General features: G+C 38.8%; 2 protein-coding genes across 2 annotated transcripts in view; one reads left to right on the top strand and one right to left on the bottom strand.

Moving 5' to 3' along the window:
* Nucleotides 1-9,994, bottom strand: part of LOC139727544 (elongation factor G, mitochondrial-like) — a 30,589-nt gene extending 20,595 nt beyond the window's left edge. The window contains exons 1-3 of the mRNA XM_071638518.1: nt 9,840-9,994; nt 6,612-6,665; nt 170-280 (exon numbers count right to left, since the gene is read on the bottom strand). Of these exons, the coding sequence (XP_071494619.1) occupies nt 170-280; nt 6,612-6,665; nt 9,840-9,908 (234 nt within the window). The 5' untranslated portion in view covers nt 9,909-9,994. The remainder of the gene's footprint in view (nt 1-169; nt 281-6,611; nt 6,666-9,839) is intronic.
* Nucleotides 9,995-20,450: 10,456 nt separating this feature from the next.
* LOC139727566 (cholecystokinin receptor-like) lies at nt 20,451-21,698 on the top strand. The gene has a single exon (XM_071638548.1). It carries the CDS (start codon nt 20,451-20,453, stop codon nt 21,696-21,698), a length of 1,248 nt encoding a protein of 415 aa, XP_071494649.1.
* Nucleotides 21,699-25,450: the final 3,752 nt, after the last annotated feature.

Raw genomic sequence — 25,450 nt, forward strand, 5'->3', positions numbered from 1 at the left:
AATGCTGTTAGTTTTCGACCCATTTTATAAAACAAATGATGCACAGGATTATTTTGAGTGCGCTACATCTCCACTAACGCACTCTTTCCTGTGCATCATTTGTATAATACCTTATCCAGTTTTGATAATTTTTGCATGGTTCTGCACTCACTTGAACTCATTCCCTCACCTCATGCATTTCTTTGATTCTTCCAGTGTAGAAGAGCAGCCTCTCAGTCAGGGTTGTTTTTCCAGAGTCAATGTGAGCCGAAATACCGATGTTTCTGATTTTGTGTACATCCTATTCATTGAGACAAGAGGAGACAAAATGAGATGTACTGTATGGATGGAGTTGCCAGTGTTGGTCCTGAACTTTGTACAAAATCTGCAACCAACATCTGCAATAACCATTTTAAACATAAATGCAAAACATACTTTGCCACCACTAACTCAATATGCTACTCCACACCCTGGGAGATGCACCACTTTTCCCTTTTTACTTTTGGCATGAAGTGCAATCAATCTACATTGTATGTCCAACAGTGTTGAGTGAAAAGATATTCATATAAGATAAAGGCCTAAGCATTACAGCTGGAAAACACTCGGGGAGGGGATAAGAATTGTGTATTCTCCTGCAAATGAATAACATAGTATAACAAAAAACAACATAAGTGTTATAAAGGACTAGAAGGGAGATTACCCTATGACCAAAACTGGTCCATCAACCATTATCCAAGCTACTGGTACCTTTTTCTTTCTTGTTTGTCTGTATGTTTTTCAGGATGCCTCAAGCAGGGTTTTTTTTTATTAGTTCTTTACTAGTCCACATGATGAAATTTAAGATTTAAAGGGATTGTATAGTTTTGGTTGAGACTTAACTTCAGGTTTTTATCATTCTTTGGTGAGATAGTGAGAAACCTCTTATGAAATATGAAAGAGCATGTAATTCCATGAGGATTTCAACGTTTATTTGATAAAAATTGATTTTGAAATGGCTGAGATATCCAAAAGAGAGCGATCCTAATAAAGTGTGGGACCTACATTTTATTATGATCGTTTTGTTTTACTTTGTTTTTGGATGTTTCAGCTATTCTAAACCCGATTCTCATCAAATAAACTTTAAATTCCTCTTAAAATGGTATGCTCTGTACTACAAACGGTCAGAAGTGTTTTCTTGGTATCTCGCAAAAAAGTTAAAGCCCAATTTTCATCTCCACCAATACTGTACCATCCCTTTAACAAAATAATATCTTTTCTTAAAGAAATATCAGCCAAAAGTACAGGCTTACGATTTGAATCTACTACTTTATTTTTTCAATGTAGTGAAAACATTGATTAAAGGCATAATCTACCATTTGTAGATGAAACAAAAACCCAGCATTAGTGCTTTAAAATAGTTCTGAAATGTGAGTTATGGATAGACATAACCACCAGTAGTCCAGTCAAAATACGACAAAAAGGGGGTTAACCCACAACTAATTGGAACAGAAACGATTCCACTTGCATTTGACCCGGAAGAGCTATTAAAATAACACATTAAAAGTTCCCTAAAATTCGAGTGGTGGATCAGTGTCTAATTTGCATAAATTCAAAATGGCCGCCATACAACCTATTTGTGCCTATATCTCGGGATATATAACCCACAGAAAGTAAATTCCGGTGTCTAATCCTATGTTTTTTAGGTCAAGGAATACAATTTTGTTATCTGTAGCAACTTTCAAGCACCCTTTTATATAGTTTTTGCATATATTTGCATATAATTACATGCAAAATGGCCGCCATATTGCCTGTGGTAGCCGTATCTTCGTATACCATTGATATACACTCAGGAATAAGACCCTATATCTGGACATTAAACCCGCAGAAAATAGATTCTGGTGTCTAAACCTTTTTTTTTTTTAGGTCAGGGAATAGAATTATGATATAAACAATAACTTTCAAGCTTCCCTTTATACATTTTTTTGCATATATTTGCATTTATTTAAATGCAAAATGGCCGCCATTATGCCTCTTCAGGCTTATATCTCTATCTGTAAAAGGTACCCTGTGACGGTGTCTGTGGTCTTAATTTTACTGCTGAGAATCACTGATATAGAATACGTTCCAATCAGGAATGATTACCTATATTTCACTAAACATTTGCATAATGTATTTATACATAAATCTATTCAAATTAAGAGTAGCTTATATCCATAAGCTACTCTACAAAAGTTTCATGAGTTTGGACATTTTGTTTACAGAATGTTCTTGTCATATCAGGGTACCATGTCACTCACTCACTTTCTGAATAAAGGACCCAGGGGTCCATCCCTCACCCGAGTATCTCAAGTTCACCTTCCATGCATTCTTACAAACTATTACTTGGGAGAGAGGAAATTTGAAGACTTTGGGAACCCCTAGGGCCATATCTGGAAGCCTTTAGGGACTTCCAGGGCCCAGGGAGGCATGATGTTCATGATATACATGACACTAGCGATAAATGCACCTACAATACTAAGTTTGTTGAAAACTAATTTGACCATGTGTTTTCAAAAAAGAGGATCAAAAATCAAAATTGGTCCCCAATAATTTGGTCCCAGCCCCAAGGCTGCCGCACCTAGATCAGATTTTAGGTGCCTTTGGGCATCCTGTCGTCTGGGGGGGGGGGGGTAGATGGTAGATGGTACCCATTTTACCAATATTCTACTAGCCAAGTTTGGTAACAAATCGAACACACCTTTTGTGAAGATGAACGTGTGAAAATTGGTTTCTATTTGGCTCTAGCCCCAAGTATGAGTATATTGAAAGTATGCTTATACACTCACTGATGTATTTACTCAATGCTCTTCTAGTTTTATAAAAGAAGCAACTCTAAATTCAGAGGGGGACATAGTGCCCACACGTAATATATTATATATATATATATATATATATATATATATATATATATATATATAATATGTATATATAACACGAAGTAGGGTGGTAATGCATTTTAGTCCAAGAGTGCTATTTATTCAGATCAAATTTTCGACGGATACATTCCTCTTCCTCAGGGTCGACAATGACAATTGTGAAGAAAGATCGTCGAAAATTTGGTCTGGCTAAATAGCACTGTTGGACTGAAATGCATTACCACTCTACTTCGTCATCTTTCCTGTACTGGTACCAACACGCAGACTACTAGTATCATATATATATATATATATATATATATATATATATATATATATGATAGGTATATATATATATATATATATATATATATACATATATAATGTGTAATATTTTGAAAAGAAGATAAAATTGCGAAAGTAAACTTAAAACTATATGCAGTCTCCAAGATATTCAACCTTGTACATTATACCTAGCTCTGTTACACCTGGTTCTACTTTGTGTGTGTGTGTGTTTGTGTGTGTGTGTGTGTGTGTGTGTGTGAGGGGAGATTTTTTTTTTTAATGATAGATTCCTTAATTTCGGGGTTCTGGGACCTTTTGGACATGGTGTCTATTTGAACACCTTGAAAGTCTATCATCCTTGGGATGCTACTCGCCTAGTTTGTTGAAAATCTGTCATTACATGGGGTTTTTAAAGAGAATCTGAAAATGATTTTTGAAAATGTATGCATGACTGACGACCGGACGGCAGAAGATAAATGATGACTATTTGCAATATCAGCTTGAACCTTTTTTTGCTGTCTTCGAACCTTTGGCTAAGATAAGTTTAAAATCTCATGAATCAAAGTCACTTAATTTCAAGAAAACTTTCTTTCGTTTCCAGTACATTATTTTCATTTTCTACCTTGTGATAATACAGATACTCAAGGTATGTAATGTGATCACTGAAAATATAGATCAATGATAAAAGTATAAAACAAGCACACAAAACTCGCTTACACTCACAGTGTTCTATGCGTTTACCACAAATTCTGGACTAGGATAGTGTGAAATTGCAGTTGATTAACTTTAAAGCAAACAGGATCTCCGCTCCATTTCATACTGAAGCGTGGTAAGTTTAACGTTTGTTGTAAACTGTGTCGATGTCTTTTGAGAATGCTTCTTATTCCTAGTCACCAATTAGAACAGCATCATCTGACTCCTCACATATTTAAGAAACACAACATTACAAGTGTCTGATATATAATGGCCCACATCTGCCACTGGTATGGGTTGTGTGCAGTCAAATCTGTTTGCCCTGCAACTATACACTGCCAGTCGCTAAAAGCCTGTCTTGCAATTGCATCAGACTTCAGGAGTTTTTTAATAGCTGCAGCTTTGTCTGTAGTGATCAGAACATATTTTTGATTAAACATCTTCCTCAAATCGTCCAAATTCCAATGATTGTATGTCATTTCCCTTCCACTGTTTAACATGAAGAAAAGCTGCTGCTGAAGTGGAGGGAAGGGAACTTTTGGAACAGGAACAGAAAATGATGTTATGTATTTTGTTTTGTTTTTAATCTGACTTAAAACTGCTTTTTTGCCAGCAAATTGAATTCAGTCTTCATGCTGCTCGCATTGACGAAAAAAAGCCAGTGTGTTGATGAAAATGCTATTAGTGCGAAGCCTCAATGCAATAGGAAACATTTCTTTTAATAAAGCTGGAGATACACGTACAACACGAAAAATGGTAAAAGTAAGACTTATAAGAATTCATACGTGTTGTACGAGCTTGAAGCCGATGAGAAGGATGCTGTTTGTATTAATTGACTGATGAATCCAGAGTAATAGTAATAGAAATGTTAGGGCATTTCCTTTTTTTCTTTTTTTTTAATCTGGCTGTAAATCACAATGTTTTACATTTTCAGTAAGTCACTGGGTCACCTGGTGAAACCGTGCAAAAATATGACAAAATCCACTTCCATACAAATTATCACTGTCATATGTTGCACATAGATAAACATGCCTTTACCAAAAGTTTTGCAACAAAAGACACAAGTATCGACTAAACATGGATACAAATCATCGCACACTTTGAAAGCTATATGAGATATGTCCAAACTCATGAAACTTTTGTAGAGTAGCTTATTGATAATCATGAACTTGATGACATGCCCCCCCCCCCCCCTCCCCCTTTGGCAAAAACAAAGAAGGAATAAATAATGAATTGCAACATAGACACAAGTATAAGCAGTGAACATGAGGGCAAATTACAAAATATAATACATTGAATATACATGAAATATTTTAACGATTCCTACTACATAATTTGAGACTTTAATATTTGTGTACCTATTGAGCACACTTTGGAAGCTACGTTGAGATTACAGTTAAATAAAGATATGTTCTATTCGATGCTACATACAGTTGTTTTCTGTTCTGAGGCTTTATGTCAAGAAAATGTGAGTACAATGTAATACAATACTTTTAATCAATGCAAGAATATAAACACTAGGTGTAAGGATAATCATCAAGGTTGTGAATGGTATCATAACAATTTTCCCTTGAAATCTTGGATGTATACATTACAGTACAATTAATGTTCTGCAGCTCATATTCGTATATCTGAAATTATATTCTCGGTAGTAATTTGAATAGATTTATGTATAAATATATGCAAATTTTTTGTGAAATATAGGTATTTATTCCTGAGTGGAACGTATTCTACATCAGTGATTCTCAGCAGTAAAATTAAGACCACAGACACCATCACTAGGTACCTTTTACAGATAGAAATATAAGATGTAGTGGCATTATGGCGGCCATTTTGCATTTAATTGAATGCAAATATATGCAAAAAATGTATAAAGGGAAGTTTGAAATTTACTGCTTATATCAAAATTGTATTCCCCGACCTAAAAAACATAGGTTTAGACACCAGAATCTATTTTCTGCGGGTTTTATGTCCAGATATATAGCGACTTATTCCTGAGTGTACATTAATGGTATACGAAGATACGGGCTTGCACAGGCAATTTGGTGGCCATTTTGCATGTAATTATATGCAAATATATGCAAAAACTATATAAAGGGATGCTTGAAAGTTGCTACAGATAACAAAATTGTACTTGACCTAAAAAACATAGGTTTAGACACCGGAATTTACTTTCTGTGGGTTATATATCCCGAGATATGGGCATAAATAGGTTGTATGGTGGCCATTTTGAATTTATGCAAATTAGACACTGATCCACCACTCGAATTTTAGGGAACTTTTAATATGTTATTTTAGTTGCCCTTCCAGTTCAAATGCAAGTGGAATCGTTTCTGTTGCAATTAGTTGGGGGTCATTTCATATTTTGACTGGACTACAGGCCTGATAACCACTGTAAAAATTTGAATCCGTAAAATCAGTGTTAAGTAGTGTTAAATACACAAAATGTGAACAATAGTTATAATACAAATGTTTTCAGACTAAACCTTCTACAGTTACAGTTTATTGAGAAAAATACTGATGATATCTCCTCTCATATTTTAGGCTTTATTGCAAAAATTTTATATGGTGGGGTGCAAGGAGTGTTTTGTGATACAACAGACCTACACATGATATGTATGCATCAAATGTGATATCTTGAAAATGTTTTAAATCACTGCTCGCAAAGGTAAATATGACCTTTAATCAAATCTAAATCACATTGAACTTCTGATGTGCTTATCAAACAAAATACAGTTAGTACACTACAGAGCAAGAACAAAAAGCAGTTAGAATACTTACATCTTGTGACACTAATGTTGAGTATTTACCAGTAGCTGTTATGGCCGGCCTTGTCTAGAAAGATGGCAAAGAAAAAAATTCATGCTTTTCATCAAAGTTTCTACAAAAGTTCAAGGTCATCCACAAGGGGTAAACTACATGTATATGCAAGCAAACATACATTTGTATCACACACACGCAAAGATTAATAAGGTGGTTTGCTTAAGAAGTATAATGCATGGCCAGTGGAACATTTTCAAAAGTGGGGGGAGGGGGGCCACTTCCGAGTTTCATCAGCTACTGAGCGAACGGCGATATTGCGATATGAATAAAATTTCTGCATTATAACCAAGTTACTGTGAGTATTTCGATTGCACAATGTGAGAAATTTACCCCACATATTGCTGCATAATGTGTCATGTCATGTCAAACTTGTTTGAATGTAAAAAAGCTGTCTGAAATTTGGTTTATCGATATATTGTAACGTTTGATCTGTGCGCGACTGCTCCACACAGGAGCCGGAATCATTGACTTCAGTCTGTATGGGGGGGGGGGGGGGGGGGGAGGGATCCGTGAAGCCAGACGCAGTCTCCGTGGAACATTACCCGACGGACAGATACAGACCGATCTTTCGGTCAAGTCTGAATGCTGCTCTGCACCTTGACCGAAAGATCAGTCTGTATCTGTCCGTCGGGGAATGTTCCGCGGAGACTGCGTCTGGCTTCACGGATCCCCTCCGTATACAGACCTAAGTCAATGATCCCAGCTCCTATGTGGAGCATCGCGCACAGATCAAACGTTGCGATAAACCAAATTTCAGACAGCTTTTTTACATTCAAACAAGTTCGACATGACATGACACATTATGCAGCAATATTTGGGATAAATTTCTCACATTGTGCAATCAAAATACTCACATAAACTCGGTTATAACGCGGAAATTTTATCAATATCGCAACATCGCCGATCGCGAGCAGTAAGTCGCCATTTTGAATCTGTAAGCCAATCACATGCGAGGTACGTGTTTTAGTAAAACAAACACGTAGAAACTACCTCGCATGTGATTGGCTAATAGATTCGTAGTGTATGTTCCTGCAGTTTGAATGTGACAACGCGACAGGCTGTGTTTTACGTTGAAAATTCTGCTAAAATGTTGGATTATTCATTAATCTGGTGAGTGTAATGTATTCTTAAAAAACTAATTTCACTATACAAGCTTAAATTTGCCGACTTAGGGGCGTGAATTAACACATTGTTAGACGCAATCGAGAAGGGTGAGGTACCTCACCCAATTTTCCATAGAGACAGCGGTTAAGAACATCCACACAGCAATGGGTACTGATACCTTCCGTCTGTCTACGGAGGACAGCGTTAGTGGCAAAATATAAAAGAGTCCTCCGGACAGACGGATCTTTCTGTCTACTCTGCACCCTGCACCCATGGCCATCCATGATTCATATTCAACCTTAATTAAAAAGAAATATACTTCCTATCAATCACTCATTCAAGGTATCAGGCTATCATCACTCACAGTTATAAAGGCAAACACATCAAGCTGTGCTGTGTGTAGTCACTGGTATAAAAATGTAGAACATCCACTAGTCTAGATCTAGAAGGTGTGGACTAGCTTGTACATGTATCATCATGATTTTAATACAAGGCCTACAAACAAGGCAAGGGCCCTCGTCTCATGCAATTTTGACATTAGTCTATTCCAGCTCGGGAAACCCACTCACAAGGGGGGCCCCTCCTTATAAGTAACCCGTCCCCCTTATAAGTAACTGCGACAGCCGCCACACGCAGTGTGGCGGCTGCGCCGTGCTCCCGTAAAAGATCTTCATGTTGAACAAACGGGTGCCTTTGCGGCGCTATATTTCCTTAATTTTTCAACAGAAACTACTAGGAATACTTACATGGGTCGATGAAACCTAAATGACTATCATCGGCGACTGTTTGATGCATTTCATTGCTTGTGATGCACAAAATGATGTCTTATAAGCAGCTCACCGATGTTCACAGAATTCACAATCACTTGCACAAGCGCACAGAATACTTGAACTATAACATAAGCGAAACTGCGGGGAAGCCGCCAGGACCGCGCCTGGCGGCGCGGTCTCCGGGGCTACCTTATAAGTAACCCCGTCCCCCTTATAAGTAACCCCCGGGGCACCCCTTATAAGGAGTCTCCACGCTTTTTTGCAATGCAACGCGAAAATGAAAGGACTGCGGCAATTCGCTTGATTATGTCCACAAAGCTTCACAAGTTTCCTAGTTACTCACAAAATTTGAGCAAAATCGGTTCGAGGCATCATATCTAAAATCATGGATTTAAATGCGATGTCAAACGACCCATGCGACCCAAATTGAACATACATGTCATTGACACGTATGTTCAATTTTGGCTGAATGCGTGAGCTGTTGGAAATATCAAGCTTCATCGGCGAAACTTACAAGTTTCAACTTAAAATTTTTGTTTAGGGACGACTTCAACTGGACTGCCCTATCAGAACGTATCCTTTTGTATATATGCATACCAATTGCAAAGGTAGGTGGTTGACTATTTCATTACTATTGTTATTTTTCCTTCATTTAAAGCCACCTGAATGAATGTAAGTATCCGTGTTCAGTCGCCACGTCTTCACTCAGGCATCGCCGCTGCGCCTGGAGACACTCACGCCAGCAATCGCTCGCATTCCAGCGTTCGCATGGGTCGTTTGACATCGCATTTAAATCCATGATTTTAGATATGATGCCTCGAACCGATTTTGCTCAAATTTTGTGAGTAACTAGGAAACTTGTGAAGCTTTATGGACATAATCAAGCGAATTGCCGCAGTCCTTTCATTTTCGCGTTGCATTGCAAAAATGCGTGGAGACTCCTTATAAGCTGATAAGGGGTGCCCCGGGGTTACTTATAAGGGGGACGGGGTTTACTTATAAGGGGGACGGGTTACTTAAAAGGAGGGGCCCCCCTTGTGAGTGGGTTTCCCGAGCTGATTCCCTAGCTAGCCACATGCTTAAGCTTAATCTACCCAGTCCCAGGATTGGGGTTACAGTCAGGGTTAGGCTTAATGCAGCATAAATTATGAGAATGCAGGTGGAGTACAAAACAGCATTAGCTCCGTAGCTGCCATTCATTTACAACTTCCGTCCAGATTTCACACGGGTTAAAAAGCAACACCAATGCCTGCGTATGGGACAGAATTAAATTACAACAACGCTCAGTATTCATCATGTCGCGCCTCCTTACCAGCTTCAGATGATAGATATTTCTCGTCAGAGAAGAGTATCTCCCAGTAAGAATTCTTGTTAAACTCATGATTCCCTCCGAGGAACTTCTGTGTTTTGATCTGAATTGCAAAAAGCATTCACAATTACCGACGAATCCACACACTGATTCTCATGTGTAATACATCGCACATGCGATTATGCAATAACCGGCATTTCGCATTACTAAGAGTCCCTAACAAAACGTAGGGGATCCCATAGTGCTAACACAACAAAATATATCAGTAGAGGAGCGGCGAATTCACTTACAAAACCATTATGCAGCTACGTACACACCAGTGGTGGTGGTTTTGTGTGTGTGTGTGGGGGGGGGGGGGGGGGGGGGGAGGGGGGGGAGGGGGGAGGGGGGGAGGGGGAAGGCCATCTATAATGATCTTGTACACGCAGTGGCGTGATGAGTTTTTGGCGACATTTCGTTTCATTTGTGTTCTATTGATTTTGCGTTAAGTCTCTTCTTTTTCTCTCGTTATTGAAGTCTAAAAGTTTATTTCTTTGCAGAATACATTTTTGCATTTATTTCAAGATAAAAGTTAACATTATGACATATAATATGGAAATGATCATATGATATAAAATAAACAAATTATACAGTAATGGGTATATTCGATACAAAGCCTGAATTTGTTTGGTAAAATCAATACAATATTGTGATTACTGCAGAAGACAATACAGTCATATGCAAAAAATGCTTGAATGGAAGGTGCACAGTGGATGGAAATTGTTTATCAATACTGGGTTAATTGCATTCATTTATAAGCAAAAATAGATGCTTGCAAAAATCAGTTTTATATATTCTTATTATAAAGATGCAATTCTTAAGTATCTCAGTCTTCCGTATACTTCTTTATTTTTCTGCAATGCTTTGCCTCGTCTTTCATATCCTGCCGACTGCACTTATTCCAAAATAAATATTGACAAAAATACTATGACAATATGCATGACAAAGGAATCAGTTGCTAAAGAAATTATACATTGTACATATAGATTACATTCAAAACTTTGTTTCATAAAATAAATAAAATTCTGATTAATGCAGAGGGCGATCGATACTATAAGCAGTTGCTTGAAGCGATAAAAAAAATAGTAAAAATATTCCAAAAATACATAGGCCTACATACGTGAGGGTATGGAGGATTCACAAAGTGAATGTCATCATGTAATGAGTTGCCGTTCTGTACAAACTGCATACGTTTGTGCATGTAAACTGAAGCAGGGAGGCGGGGTGTATTGCATATTGCTGGGAATCTTTAGTTTGCGGAATAATGCGGAGTAATAATATTGTCAGTGTTCAGAGGGGAAATTTGTTGGGTTTAAAGGGGAAATCCAGTCCAAAAATAACATAGTCTGATAAAAAAGAGTAAAATCTTACAAGTTTAACAGTAAAAATTTGAATGAAATCGGATGAAAAATAAGGAAGTCATGAAAGTTTGAAGTTTTGCTAATTTCTGCAAAACAGTTCTTGTACAGTGGATATGAATATGCAAATGAGTGAGTTGACCATGTCATAACCCCCCTAATTTTTCATTGATCGTGTACAAAAAAAATGATGAAATTCAATGTTTCTGTTAATGAAGTGTGAAACATTAAATCTGGTATTGCTGGTTGAATAACTTCAGAATAGTGATCAGTTAGATATGTGAGGACTTGAGCCTCGGGCATAATTGCGTTTGAATAAAAAACTGGAAATTTCAAAATTTTATGTACAATCTATTGTGATTATGGTAAGTTGTGAGGGAATGACATGCCCACGTTGCCATTTGCATATTTATATCAACCATTTAAGAACTGTTTCCTCAAAAATTAGCGAAAAATGTCATAACTTCCTTATTTTACATCCGATTTCGATCAAAATTTGACCATTGAACTCTTAATATTTTACTCTTTCTTATCAGGCTAACTTGTATTTGGACTGGATTTCCCTTTTAAGAAGAGGAACGTAAACGGGTCTTGATATTCAAGTCATGGTTGTATTCAGTGGATGGAAATAATTCTTCATATATAGTATAGAGCCTTGACCCCTCCTGTGCAAACGAGTCAAATGCGCATAAAACTTCACACACAAACCTAAATGAACAGGGAATAAACGTGGCACAGAGAAGAGGCAGCTAATTCGAGTGATGAATTCTATGCATCAAGACCATCCTTATTTAATTTGTTCGATGAAAATATATTTAAAAAATATACAATTATGTGTTAATTTTCAAATGTATTTTGTTAATTCACGTTTTTGCAATTATTACTATTATGTTCTGGTTATACACTGTAGGCCTACATCAGTACATAATTTCCCTGTTTGTTTGATGGAAATTAAATAAATTTGAAAGTGAAGATCATTGTGTTTTAGGGTTGCTATTGGTTTGAGTTTTTGTTTGTTTGTTTGTTTGTTGTTTTGTTTTGTTTTGTTTTGTTTTGTTTGTTTTGCGCTAGGAGCAGTCTGAGGTTATTCGTGTAGGTTAATCACCATGCAGGAGCATGATGATAATAGACTCTGGTCTTACGTACACATGAAAGCGTTTAAAAATCAAAGGTAGAGAATGTTTTGAAAGTTTAACATAAAGATAGCCATATGGTTTACGGATATCATGTTGTAGATTCGCAGAACAATGGATCTGTTTTATACTTGCTAATAATGTAACTTCATACGTACAAATCCGCAACGTTTTTTTTTTAAAATCAGGAATAAAAAGAAGGAGTTTCTAGGTTTACAGAATTTCCCCAAGATAGATTGCAGTAAAACAAATCTGGATAAACTAATTAAAGATACTATTGAATATAATTCAGAGAGAGACGTGGGAGAAAATGTACTTTTAGTTTGTTTCATTAGGCCTACTCCTTTTGAGACATTAGAAGATATCAATTTCATTATCAAAATGTTTCTTATCCATTTATGAAAACGTAGAAAAATGTGTATATTCAAGAAATGGTATTGATTTGTGGGAATGAGCATAGCTGTGCAATAGGATTAAGCACCAGCAAATGGTGTCTAGCGTGGACAATTTGATGGGTATGTGATCAATTATTGTAAACCGACACCCGGTATCGTATGTCCGACTCCAATAAACGTAGTAACACGGAACTAGTATCGGAGGCAAAATTCCCGACAGAGATCGATACTATACCATTGTTGCCGCAGAAGATGTTCGCTACTCGCATATCTTTTACTCTTCCTTCTTTTTTGTTTTGTTATGTTTATTTTATCTCTTTTTAGGGGGAGGGGGAGGAGGAGTTTACTGGAAATATATAACTTAACTCACTCATGCCTCAGCGCACACGTATAGGGGAGATCCAGGAAAGTTGAGCCACTTTTTTACATAATGAACCATATTTCCTAAATCTGCATCACTGGTTGGAGAACTTCTTGTCATCCTTACACCATATATCACAAAAATAACTGCTTCTATAACAATTGTGTAAATGACAGAAAAGGTCTCACCTCTAAATCTGGAAACAACTTTATTCAGCAATTTAGAGTTCTGCCCTCACCCTATGTTCATAAATCTACTAAACAACTCTTTGCCATGACCAAAAAGAAAGATATGTGACACTCTGTCAACAGTAGGCATTCGAACTTTATATCTGGAGTATAAGTGGCAGTTCTGGGTGGTGGATCAAATCTCCTTGTGGCTGAACTCACCAGGATCTCCCGTAAATTTGCGACAAATTCCGGGTTCGACTTTGTCACCTGTTTTAAAATCATAAATGAATTACAACGACACACGATCTATTCATATACGTCGCTTTGCTGATGCTCTTCTCTCCTGCATGACTTACTACCAGGGCAATGTACATTCCCCACAACTTGGGAATGTGTATATATGAATTACGATCTGTCAGTGGGTATACAATCTAGACACGCTCCTCACGTAGCATGCACCTTATACCATATTATTATACTACACGAAGTGCAAGGTTCTAATTGATATAAGTGACATTCATTTCGTCGCAACGCTCGAGTCGTCTTTAATACGGCGTTAAATGCCGTTCAGTGATCCGGTAGAGGATTTTCTTTTCATACCTCAATCAACCATCACCTTGATCAACCACTCAACAGCAATTTCATAATTACATTAGCGTATTTTGTTCCCATCCTTTGCTGCCAGCATCCTACTTTGCCAGTATCTCATATAGCTGTTATGTTGTTGTTTGTCGCTGTATATATAACGAGATGATTGAAAAGAAAAAAAAAACAGGATAAACTTTCACTGTGGCCTAGAGCAAAGCCATCAAGTATCTTTTTTTTTTTTTTTTGGATCAAGCAGGATACATACACTGACCTTGTGGAGGATTACCTTGATAGGGCTCAATATAAGTGGATTAAAATAATGTTTGCGCATCAGCGTGTATGTGTTGGTTCAATTTATCTCGTGTCTGCAGTGACGCCTTTTCTCTCTCACGAGTGACTTATTCTTCCTTTCCCCAGCATGAAAGAGCATGATGCTTACAATAATTATGTATTACATTTCATAGTTGCTTGTGAGGCTATTGGAGATCAAGGTAAAAAAAAAAGCGTGGAAGGCTGGTTTTCAATTTCTAATATGATTGATTTACGACTATATCAACATGTATATTGAAATTCAAATTCAAATTTATGAAAAATTCAAATTTATCAAAAGCAGTACCCGCTGCATGCTATAAGGATTAGAACCAACACTTGCTGTCGGGCGAAAGCTCGGTGGTCTAGTGGAGATGACGCCTGTCCGGTGATCAGGAGGTCGTGGGTTCGAATCCTGCTCGAGTATGTACGCCCATGATTTTTATCATGGCTACTACTAAAACACTGATCAATTCAGTGCTTATTTACGTCGATGTAGGGCAATTTGTCAATCAGTTGCAATGAAAACATCACGACGGAAGAACTTCATAAATTTGAATAACAAAAGCAGTACCCGCTGCATGCTATAAGGATTAGAACCAACACTTGCTATCGGGCGAAAGCTCGGTGGTCTAGTGGAGATGACGCCTGTCCGGTGATCAGGAGGTCGTGGGTTCGAATCCTGCTCGAGTATGTACGCCCATGATTTTTTATCATGGCTACTACTAAAACACTGATCAATTCAGTGCTTATTTACGTCGATGTAGGGCAATTTGTCAATCAGTTGCAATGAAAACATCACGACGGAAGAACTTCATAAATTTGAATAACAAAATCAGTACCCGCTGCATGCTATAAGGATTAGAACCAACACTTGCTGTCGGGCGAAAGCTCGGTGGTCTAGTGGAGATGACGCCTGTCCGGTGATCAGGAGGTCGTGGGTTCGAATCCTGCTCGAGTATGTACGCCCATGATTTTTTATCATGGCTACTACTAAAACACTGATCAATTCAGTGCTTATTTACGTCGATGTAGGGCAATTTGTCAATCAGTTGCAATGAAAACATCACGACGGAAGAACTTCATAAATTTGAATAACAAAAGCAGTACCCGCTGCATGCTATAAGGATTAGAACCAACACTTGCTGTCGGGCGAAAGCTCGGTGGTCTAGTGGAGATGACGCCTGTCCGGTGATCAGGAGGTCGTGGGTTCGAATCCTGCTCGAGTATGTACGCCCATGATTTTTTATCATGGCTACTACTAAAACACTGATCAATTCAGTGCTTATTTACGTCGATGTAGGGCAATTTGTCAATCAGTTGCAATGAAAACATCACGACGGAAGAACTTCATAAATTTGAATAACAAAAGCAGTACCCGCTGCATGCTATAAGGATTAGAACCAACACTTGCTGTCGGGCGAAAGCTCGGTGGTCTAGTGGAGATGACGCCTGTCCGGTGATCAGGAGGTCGTGGGTTCGAATCCTGCTCGAGTATGTACGCCCATGATTTTTTATCATGGCTACTACTAAAACACTGATCAATTCAGTGCTTATTTACGTCGATGTAGGGCAATTTGTCAATCAGTTGCAATGAAAACATCACGACGGAAGAACTTCATAAATTTGAATAACAAAAGCAGTACCCGCTGCATGCTATAAGGATTAGAACCAACACTTGCTGTCGGGCGAAAGCTCGGTGGTCTAGTGGAGATGACGCCTGTCCGGTGATCAGGAGGTCGTGGGTTCGAATCCTGCTCGAGTATGTACGCCCATGATTTTTTATCATGGCTACTACTAAAACACTGATCAATTCAGTGCTTATTTACGTCGATGTAGGGCAATTTGTCAATCAGTTGCAATGAAAACATCACGACGGAAGAACTTCATAAATTTGAATAACAAAAGCAGTACCCGCTGCATGCTATAAGGATTAGAACCAACACTTGCTGTCGGGCGAAAGCTCGGTGGTCTAGTGGAGATGACGCCTGTCCGGTGATCAGGAGGTCGTGGGTTCGAATCCTGCTCGAGTATGTACGCCCATGATTTTTTATCATGGCTACTACTAAAACACTGATCAATTCAGTGCTTATTTACGTCGATGTAGGGCAATTTGTCAATCAGTTGCAATGAAAACATCACGACGGAAGAACTTCATAAATTTGAATAACAAAAGCAGTACCCGCTGCATGCTATAAGGATTAGAACCAACACTTGCTGTCGGGCGAAAGCTCGGTGGTCTAGTGGAGATGACGCCTGTCCGGTGATCAGGAGGTCGTGGGTTCGAATCCTGCTCGAGTATGTACGCCCATGATTTTTTATCATGGCTACTACTAAAACACTGATCAATTCAGTGCTTATTTACGTCGATGTAGGGCAATTTGTCAATCAGTTGCAATGAAAACATCACGACGGAAGAACTTCATAAATTTGAATAACAAAAGCAGTACCCGCTGCATGCTATAAGGATTAGAACCAACACTTGCTGTCGGGCGAAAGCTCGGTGGTCTAGTGGAGATGACGCCTGTCCGGTGATCAGGAGGTCGTGGGTTCGAATCCTGCTCGAGTATGTACGCCCATGATTTTTTATCATGGCTACTACTAAAACACTGATCAATTCAGTGCTTATTTACGTCGATGTAGGGCAATTTGTCAATCAGTTGCAATGAAAACATCACGACGGAAGAACTTCATAAATTTGAATAACAAAAGCAGTACCCGCTGCATGCTATAAGGATTAGAACCAACACTTGCTGTCGGGCGAAAGCTCGGTGGTCTAGTGGAGATGACGCCTGTCCGGTGATCAGGAGGTCGTGGGTTCGAATCCTGCTCGAGTATGTACGCCCATGATTTTTTATCATGGCTACTACTAAAACACTGATCAATTCAGTGCTTATTTACGTCGATGTAGGGCAATTTGTCAATCAGTTGCAATGAAAACATCACGACGGAAGAACTTCATAAATTTGAATAAAAAAAGCAGTACCCGCTGCATGCTATAAGGATTAGAACCAACACTTGCTGTCGGGCGAAAGCTCGGTGGTCTAGTGGAGATGACGCCTGTCCGGTGATCAGGAGGTCGTGGGTTCGAATCCTGCTCGAGTATGTACGCCCATGATTTTTTATCATGGCTACTACTAAAACACTGATCAATTCAGTGCTTATTTACGTCGATGTAGGGCAATTTGTCAATCAGTTGCAATATATTGAAATTATCTATTTGTACATTCGTCTTTTGATACAATATTCGACCAGTTATGTTTGTTGTTGTTGTTGTTGTTGTTGTTGTTTGTTGCTGTTATTTTTGCTTTTTTTTAGGTAATCTATAAGTATCTCCGCCATGTTGATCGTGAAGAATGTTAAACTTGAAAGCTTCGTATTCCACATTGGCGCGCAATGTGTTAGTGTCTCCAAAAAGCAAAATCTAGCCGTATAAACAACCGCAGTATGATACAAAGTTTGAGTCGACTTTGAAATGCAAATGACGAGACTTTAAAATGTCATGAGCATAATTAAAAATTCATTCACAAAATAAAATGCAAAGCGTCTAAGCCCATTAGGCTAGAACGCCAGTTAGAGTAAAGTAGTGTACATTCAATTTATGCGTACACGCGTCACACACTGACTACGGGAAAAGTCAGTGATATTATTCTGATAAACCTCGTATACGCATAAGGCATGGCACGATAACACACCTTTGAATCATATGGCGTGACAACGTGATTCTGTCTCTTTTTGATTGGGGATTTTTACAATAAATACATGAAAATCTGACTGCCATGAGGTTGAAATCGCATACGGAAAAAAAAAGATTTACAATTGTTGGTATTTTTCTGCCTAAAAGTGAGTGACATGCGGCTACGGATAGACACAGAAGAAGTTATGACAATCAATAGATAAACGTTTACACGGTGTAGGCCCTTATATATCTGAGCTCAAATCCTACTACAAACATCTCGAAATAATCGTTTATATTAGTCACACGACGCTTAGGTAAACCTTCTTCATCATTCTCTAGATTTGCAATCAGCTTGAAAAAAAGACTACCGGCATTTTGGTTCAAGTAAGCATAAATTCAAGGGACATCTACGTGTAGATCAGTGAAACATGAAGCCAATCGATCGATGTATGATCAGTCAACAGATTATCGACTATTTCTCCACGGCTCCACTCAAATTATAGAGATGCCGTGAGCAAAATTTACAAAGACAACTTTTCCTCCTATAAACAAAATAGAGTGTAGTTAAAGTAATGTCCAATTAAGTTTGTGAGCAGAAGAGGGGGAAGAAGGAGGAGAAGGAGGAGGAGGAGGAGAACGAGGAGGAGGAGGAGAAGGAGAAGAAGAAGAAGAAAGAAGAGGAGAAAAGAGTTTTCCCGCAAGGGACGTCACTTTCAAGTGATCGACGAGGCTTTATAAAGGATGAGTTTGTTTATCTGAAGCCATCCTGTTGCTTTCATAATATGATACATTCGTCTTTCTCAAAGCCTATGTAGCGTAAATAGCGTATAAACTTGCTATATCTTTCTTTCTTTCTTTCTTTTATTTTTGGGGGGAGGGGGGGGGGGGCATTACCACTCTCTAAGATTAATTTTGCGCCCGAAATCAAATAACAGTGGCAATGACTGACGCAGGAAGAATATAATCTAGCCTAACAGCACTATATTAGGGATTGTATTTCAAGAATGTATGTCGATTGGGTTGATAGCCCCTGAAATGGGATTTTGTATGCACAGAAATATAATTTCGTTTGACGCGCCCCCATCTATATAGCGTGTTTTTGATGATTTTTGTGGTGGCTGTGCAATGGTGCGCAGCTGTGGCAAAAGCGCCTCATTTCAGTAATTGAGCTGAAGCACACGTTTTTAATTTTCCGCAGTGGAACAGGTCAGAGAATATGCATGTGTGTACAGAAAGATATTCGAGATTCAGTTTGATGTAAAGGAAAATTTGAGGATATAAGTAATGCACAGCAGCTTTTATGATTCATCGACCAAATAAAGGTTGATTGTACACTGGAGGTCTTTTCCTACATCGCACACACACACACACACACACACACACACACATGTTCATATGTATATTTGTATAATACTTTAATGATATTACATAAATCATCATAGTAATTACTGCACGTATTCATATACATATACATAAACATATACACAAATAGGCCTGTATAAATTTTGCAGGTAATTTTACGTCTATACATTCGAAAATGCCCAAACAAACGGAATTCTTGTTGACAGATCGGCTGTAATTTGGCGCTTTCGAAATGTTCACGTTAAATGCCTGACGATTTTCACGGAGTGATTTAGGCCACATAACTTGGAATTGCGTTCTATAACAAAAGGAAATTTACATATTACGTAACTCGAAATACGGGTTCACCATCAAGTATCTACAGAAATTTTACAGATTTATAAGAGAAACGCAGTTCTGTCATGTATTAACCAGCATAAAGATCTGGCAAAGATACTTATAACTTTGAGAAACGTAGTTTTGTCAGATTACAACCTAGATTTCCTATTAACACCTTTAATAAAAACAGAGCTGTATAGTATGTTGATACCGAGTATCTATCTTGAGGGGGAAAACAAAGTTGATTATTATTTGAGCCTTTCTATATCAATCTCCTAACTAAAGTCTTTGCAGATCTCTTTGCCCAGTGACGTCGGTTATAGTGTCGTAAATAAGGAATGTGGGCATGTATTCTTAAGTTACTACAAGTAAACAAACACACACACACACACACACACACACACACACACACACACACACACTGTATACGGAGGCACATTACACACACGCGTATCTGCCACACGCAAAACGGCCGTACATCTCCACACATCGTCATCGACACATCCACACGCCTAATCAGTATCCGTAAGTATATTGCCGCAACTAGCTGTTTGGTTTTACTTACTCTTCAGCTTATGCCTGCCAGACATGTCCGCAAAAAGCACGAACAAGTTCCCACACAAATCCACTGCACACAGTAAGAAATGACGAAATGTGCATTTGCGGTGGGCAAATTCTAATTTGACACATTTATTCACTTGGGGTGAAAATCAGAAATTAAGCAACTGAATCAGCGGTTGAGTGGAGCGCGTCGTACGTCCGCTGGAAGAGAGCGTTGAAATTCACGGGAATTCATCTAGTGCGGGTTTCTTTCGGAGGAAACATAGTGTCAGGGCGGGATCACTGAAGAGAGCTGGACTTTGACGCCTTTAGATTTCCCGTCTCATTCATAGTTGAACACGATGTCCATGTCGACGTCGACTGTGACTTCCAACGCCACTGTGACGTTGTTGCCTTCCGAGACAAAACTGACCGCATGCACGGGATTTGGTGTCGTACAGGTGTTTCAAGTCCTCATTGGATTTCTCGGCCTTTTCGGGAATTCGACTTGTGTGATAGTCCTCCGGCGACAATCGGTGAGCAACAATACCAACTGGCTGATCGTCAACCAAGCCGTGATCGATTCGATCACTTCATTCATCCTTATCGCCACCGTCATCTCCGAAGGCTGCGGCATTCGCTACATCCCGAAGCCTCCCCTCGTGACAGAAATCTACTGCAAGTTGTGGAATTCATTTCTGTTCGTATTTTCGGGTTTCGCAGTCTCAACGTTCAACTTGGTCGTCCTATCCATCGAACGATATCTGGCCGTGGTTCACCCCGTGTGGTACTTGCATCACTTTAAAAAGCGAGCCGTGTACATCCTTGGGGTGTCCACTTGGTTTCTGGGACCAATTTTCCAATTTTTGCTTGTATTCCTCCACTATGATATAACTCCCGAGGGACAATGTCGCTACACTCCAAAATACCGGGGAATTCTATTGATGCTCTTTGTTTGGGAGTATTTTATTCCCGTCTGCATCATGACTTTCTCGTTTGTGTCCATTCTGCGCAAATTTCGTGAGCTCAACAAGGTGGCACACAGACGCGGAGCGGGAGAGTTTGGGCGAATGGCTGTTCTCTCCATCCCTTCTTCAAGCGCGCTCCCGACCAGAGCTCAGCCAACCATTGCAACAGCAATTAGCGACGAGCCCGACAAACAGGCTGGCGGCGCGTCTGTAGCGACCATATCCGGCCCAGGGTGTGACAATACCACTAATCTACAGAGATCCAGTAGTAATGATATTCCTGAACAAAACGACCCTACTGAAGGAAAGAAAACTCAGCAGTCGGGAGCGGAGCAGTCGCTGCCGTCGGCCACTGAGCAGCCGCGTCGGTCCACCGCAACCGGCATGATCCAGAGACGGAACACCACTAAAGTGCTACTTGCTATGTACTTGTTGTACTTAATTTGCTGGTCTCCGAACCAGTGGACCTTCCTGCAGTTCAACCTTGGTGGCTACATCGACTTTGATTCAGGATGGTATCGTTTCTTGGTGATCATGGGGACACTGAACACGTGTGTGAATCCGTTCCTCTTTGCCTTTCGCCTCAAAGTATACCGCAATGAGATGGCGGCAATGTTTCGCGGTTGTTGCAGACACCGCTGAAAAATAACTCGCACTCGATCGCCAAACGTTGATAGGCTTACCCTTGACTGTTTTTTCATACTAGCATTATTAACAAACTACGTTACTAGTTTTCTCCTGACATAGTTTGTCTGTCAGACTGTACGTCGGATTATAATGCTACTTTGTACATACGCACACTATGCACATAAAGTGGGGATGATCTTCGTCAGAAAAATTCTAAGGACAGCCATATATTTTTTTTATTTTTGTCCTATTAAAGAATATATGAAACAGCGCTATGAAGCGGGTAAAACAACTACAGTAAACCTCGGATAAGTCGACGTCGAGTGAGTCGAAAATCACTTAACTCGAAGCAAAATAAAAAGTCCCGATTTTTCCCTATGTATTTTCTCTAAGAAATATTTGGATAAGCCGAAGTACGAGAGTCGAATTTCGGCTGTGTCGAAGTAAAACAGTCAGTCCCTTTTGTACAAAATACACGTAGTTTACATCACTTGAGCCGAAGAAGATTTGTCTGGCATTCTCATTACATTTAGAGGAGAACAAAATAATCGGCATGTCGCAGAACCCCGTCCCTGGCCTGCTGCAGGTAAGCATGCACACTCACCGTACCGCTCTGCACGCATGTCGAATACATACACATGTATGTATACACACAGCACATCGATCCATGTACTTTATCCATACACACAGCACATCCATACTTTATCCATGTCAAGCCAGAACTCCTTGGTCAACCAATCGCTGCTTTAATATTTTAGTGACAGGCCAAGTGGGTGGAGCTTGTTTGTGCGTGCCCGGCTGGCTGTACAGTTTTGTTCAATGGAGGTAGGATGGGCCTGGGAGAGTGTTTGTCTCAGGGTAGGTTGACAGAGATGGCTACCTATGTTGCACCATAGACATAGCACATGCACATTGCCACATTAGCGCAGACATTCTCAGCGAACTACGTTTAACTACTAGGTACTAGTATTGATACAAATTCCATGTTCAATTTTAGAACAAAATAAGAACATTATCTTCAAGAACAGACAAATTTGAATGCAAACACACACAAGCACGCACACACACACACACACATGCATGCAAATGTCCTATACTACATGTACATAACTGTGAGTCGAAAAAAAATCGACTCTCGCGAGAGTCGAATTTCACTTAAGTCGACGCATTTTTGTCAGTCCCGAGAGCTTCGACTCATGCGAGGTTTACTGTATATGTGCTTGTGTGTGTGGGGGGGGGGGGGGGGGGGGGGGGGAGGGGGTGGCTGTGATAAATTAATTTTTTTCTCCCACCCAGTTTTTTTTTTTTTAACCTTGTACTGAGTCGCTTAAACGCTCTTACCGGAAAAAGAGGCAAATGCTTAATATCGCACAGAGCTTTATTTAATGAACGTAACTCTCCTATAAAGTAATTATTCTGATTGTAACAAAACAAAAAGTGGAAAAAATGCTTGGTGATGATGTGATGGAAAGCTGTCGCTTAAAGTACGCCTTTGCAAGACCCTTTCGTCTCCAAAATAAAGCTTTCCACTGTGTGCACGCTGTTGTCATTCGGGGTCAGCTTAATATTGTCAAAGAAAGGTTATACTACTTTCCCCTCGAAAATGAAAGAATGCAGTGCAATTGAAATTCAAAATTCAAATTCAATCTCACAAAGTGGCATAAATTTCATTTTCTTTCTTTGATCACATCTTGAATGTCGTAAACCTGCTCTTATTGTTTCGCTGAAATCATCAAGAGTGGATGTATAATTTTGTTTGCGCTTTTATTTTACATTGTAATGAGGAAAATAGAAAATGCTCAAGGGAGAGCAAGAAACTCCTCTAAAACAAAACAAAACAAAACAAATCTGGAAAATGTCACACTGGGGTTTATAGTGGTAGGCCTTCTGGTAATTGTAACTGACCTGCAAAATCCGATCGCTTGATGGTCATATCTCAAACTTTTTCTACAAACACTTTCTGAGACTAAAACATGTTTTTTATTGATTGAGAGTAGAGTCAGTTTCGAACTTATATCTTTTCATAATCATTGTGGTAAAGGAATACAGAATGCTTCCGTTTGCTTGGAAATGTGCCGGGTTTGCGTTCGCAACATTAATTTCATATCTAACGTTGATCAGTTTCCTCACATGCGTAAATGATCAGAGAAGTTATGATTCGGGCCAGCAGTGTGGTTAATATTCTGACAAAGTATCATAGCGTGAGAAACTAAATAGCGTCCTTTTCGGGATAGCAGCCCATCTCTCACTATGCGTTGTAATTTGTTTGGTAAAATGTGTTTACGTCGACGTGATGGACGGAGGAAGAAACGCACAAAAGCGAGAGAGAAAGAAAAAAAAAACTTGTTTGAAAAAAAAAAAATCTTAAATTTTGATCTGACTCAGTAGAGCATTTGAAGCAATGTCACTAGGCCTATATATCTAAAAGATTTGAGTGGTATTGACCTGCTTAAGTGTAAGAGAAAAAGAAATAAGTTAGGCCCATAACTATGGAATCACTGATGTATTATCTATACAATCTGTATTCACGAGCTACTTTTCGTTTCTGTGTGATTACTATAGTTCATTCTTATATCAATAATTATAGTCTGGCTATTCCAAGGTGCGCGGACGACAACAATCCAACTAAAAATGAATAAATACACTCTAAAAACACAAATGTTGAATTAGCATTTAAAAGGGCCGAGGAGTGACAACATTTTCAAAGTGTTGGTTATCCTGCTAGATTCAACATTTAAAATGTTATTCTAAAAGTTGGATGCAGCTCTTCAAAAATGCTGTCACTCCTCGGCCTTTTAAATGCTGATTCAACATTTGCGTTTTTAGAGTGTAGAAAAAATTACACTCATCAATGTGTATACATGGAAATAAATTGCAGTCACGAGATATTGCAGTTATTTTCTTGTAGGATGATATTTTTATTACTGCGTTAACTCTGATGTGAAATAGAAAAAAAAAGATGAATGAGTTGAAATAAAGTGTGAAATATGTAACACCTATGTCGTCGTATGTTCCGGTTCGAGTGACCCAGTTAACATCAGTACACAATCGTCCTTTGGAGCTCTGGATCTATACGATAATTTTTTGAACATTACGGGGGGGGGGGGGGGACACACGTAAGACTACAGGGATTTTTATTATAGATGAAATTTTATCGCCATTATCCAGATTGTCTCGATTTGACAGCGGAATTATTTTATAGTCAACACTGTCAGCGTTCTTTCCGCTGCATGTTATGTTTCCTTGCTTTAAGGATTTCCCAAGGTATAGGCTTCTTTGCGAAACAACATACATGCATTTTTGTGTTGTTGTTGCTTCAATTTTTCGAAAATGGTTGGAACTCGGTCTTCTCCTAAATTACCCTCGGATGTATACATGTTGTTTTCAAGCAAAATGGATGTCAAATGTCATTGTCTAAGGAATAGTGCAACCGTTGATGAAACGTTGCTTCAGAGATAGATTCTATCCACTGGCCACAATTTCGGTGTGTTTGACTTGAATGAAAAATGGCCGTGAGAACAGTCGTATAATGTAGGAATTTATCTAATAGTGCATGAATAAGATATTCTATTGATTGTTGTTGTCAAGATAGTGATTTTTTGCCTTTTGATTGTCAACCATCATCATACTGCTTTTACTTCATTCATCTCCAATAAAGTTTTGATTCTCTTTCAATTCAATTCAATTCAATTCAATTCAATTCAATTCAATTCAATTCAATTCAATTCAATTCAATTCAATTCAATTTTTATTTCAAATATCACGAA

This window comes from Diadema antillarum, unplaced genomic scaffold (genome assembly GCF_040938485.1).
Source record: "Diadema antillarum isolate AM-2024a unplaced genomic scaffold, OU_Dant_1.0 seq00000136_RagTag, whole genome shotgun sequence".
Classification (NCBI taxonomy): domain Eukaryota; kingdom Metazoa; phylum Echinodermata; class Echinoidea; order Diadematoida; family Diadematidae; genus Diadema; species Diadema antillarum.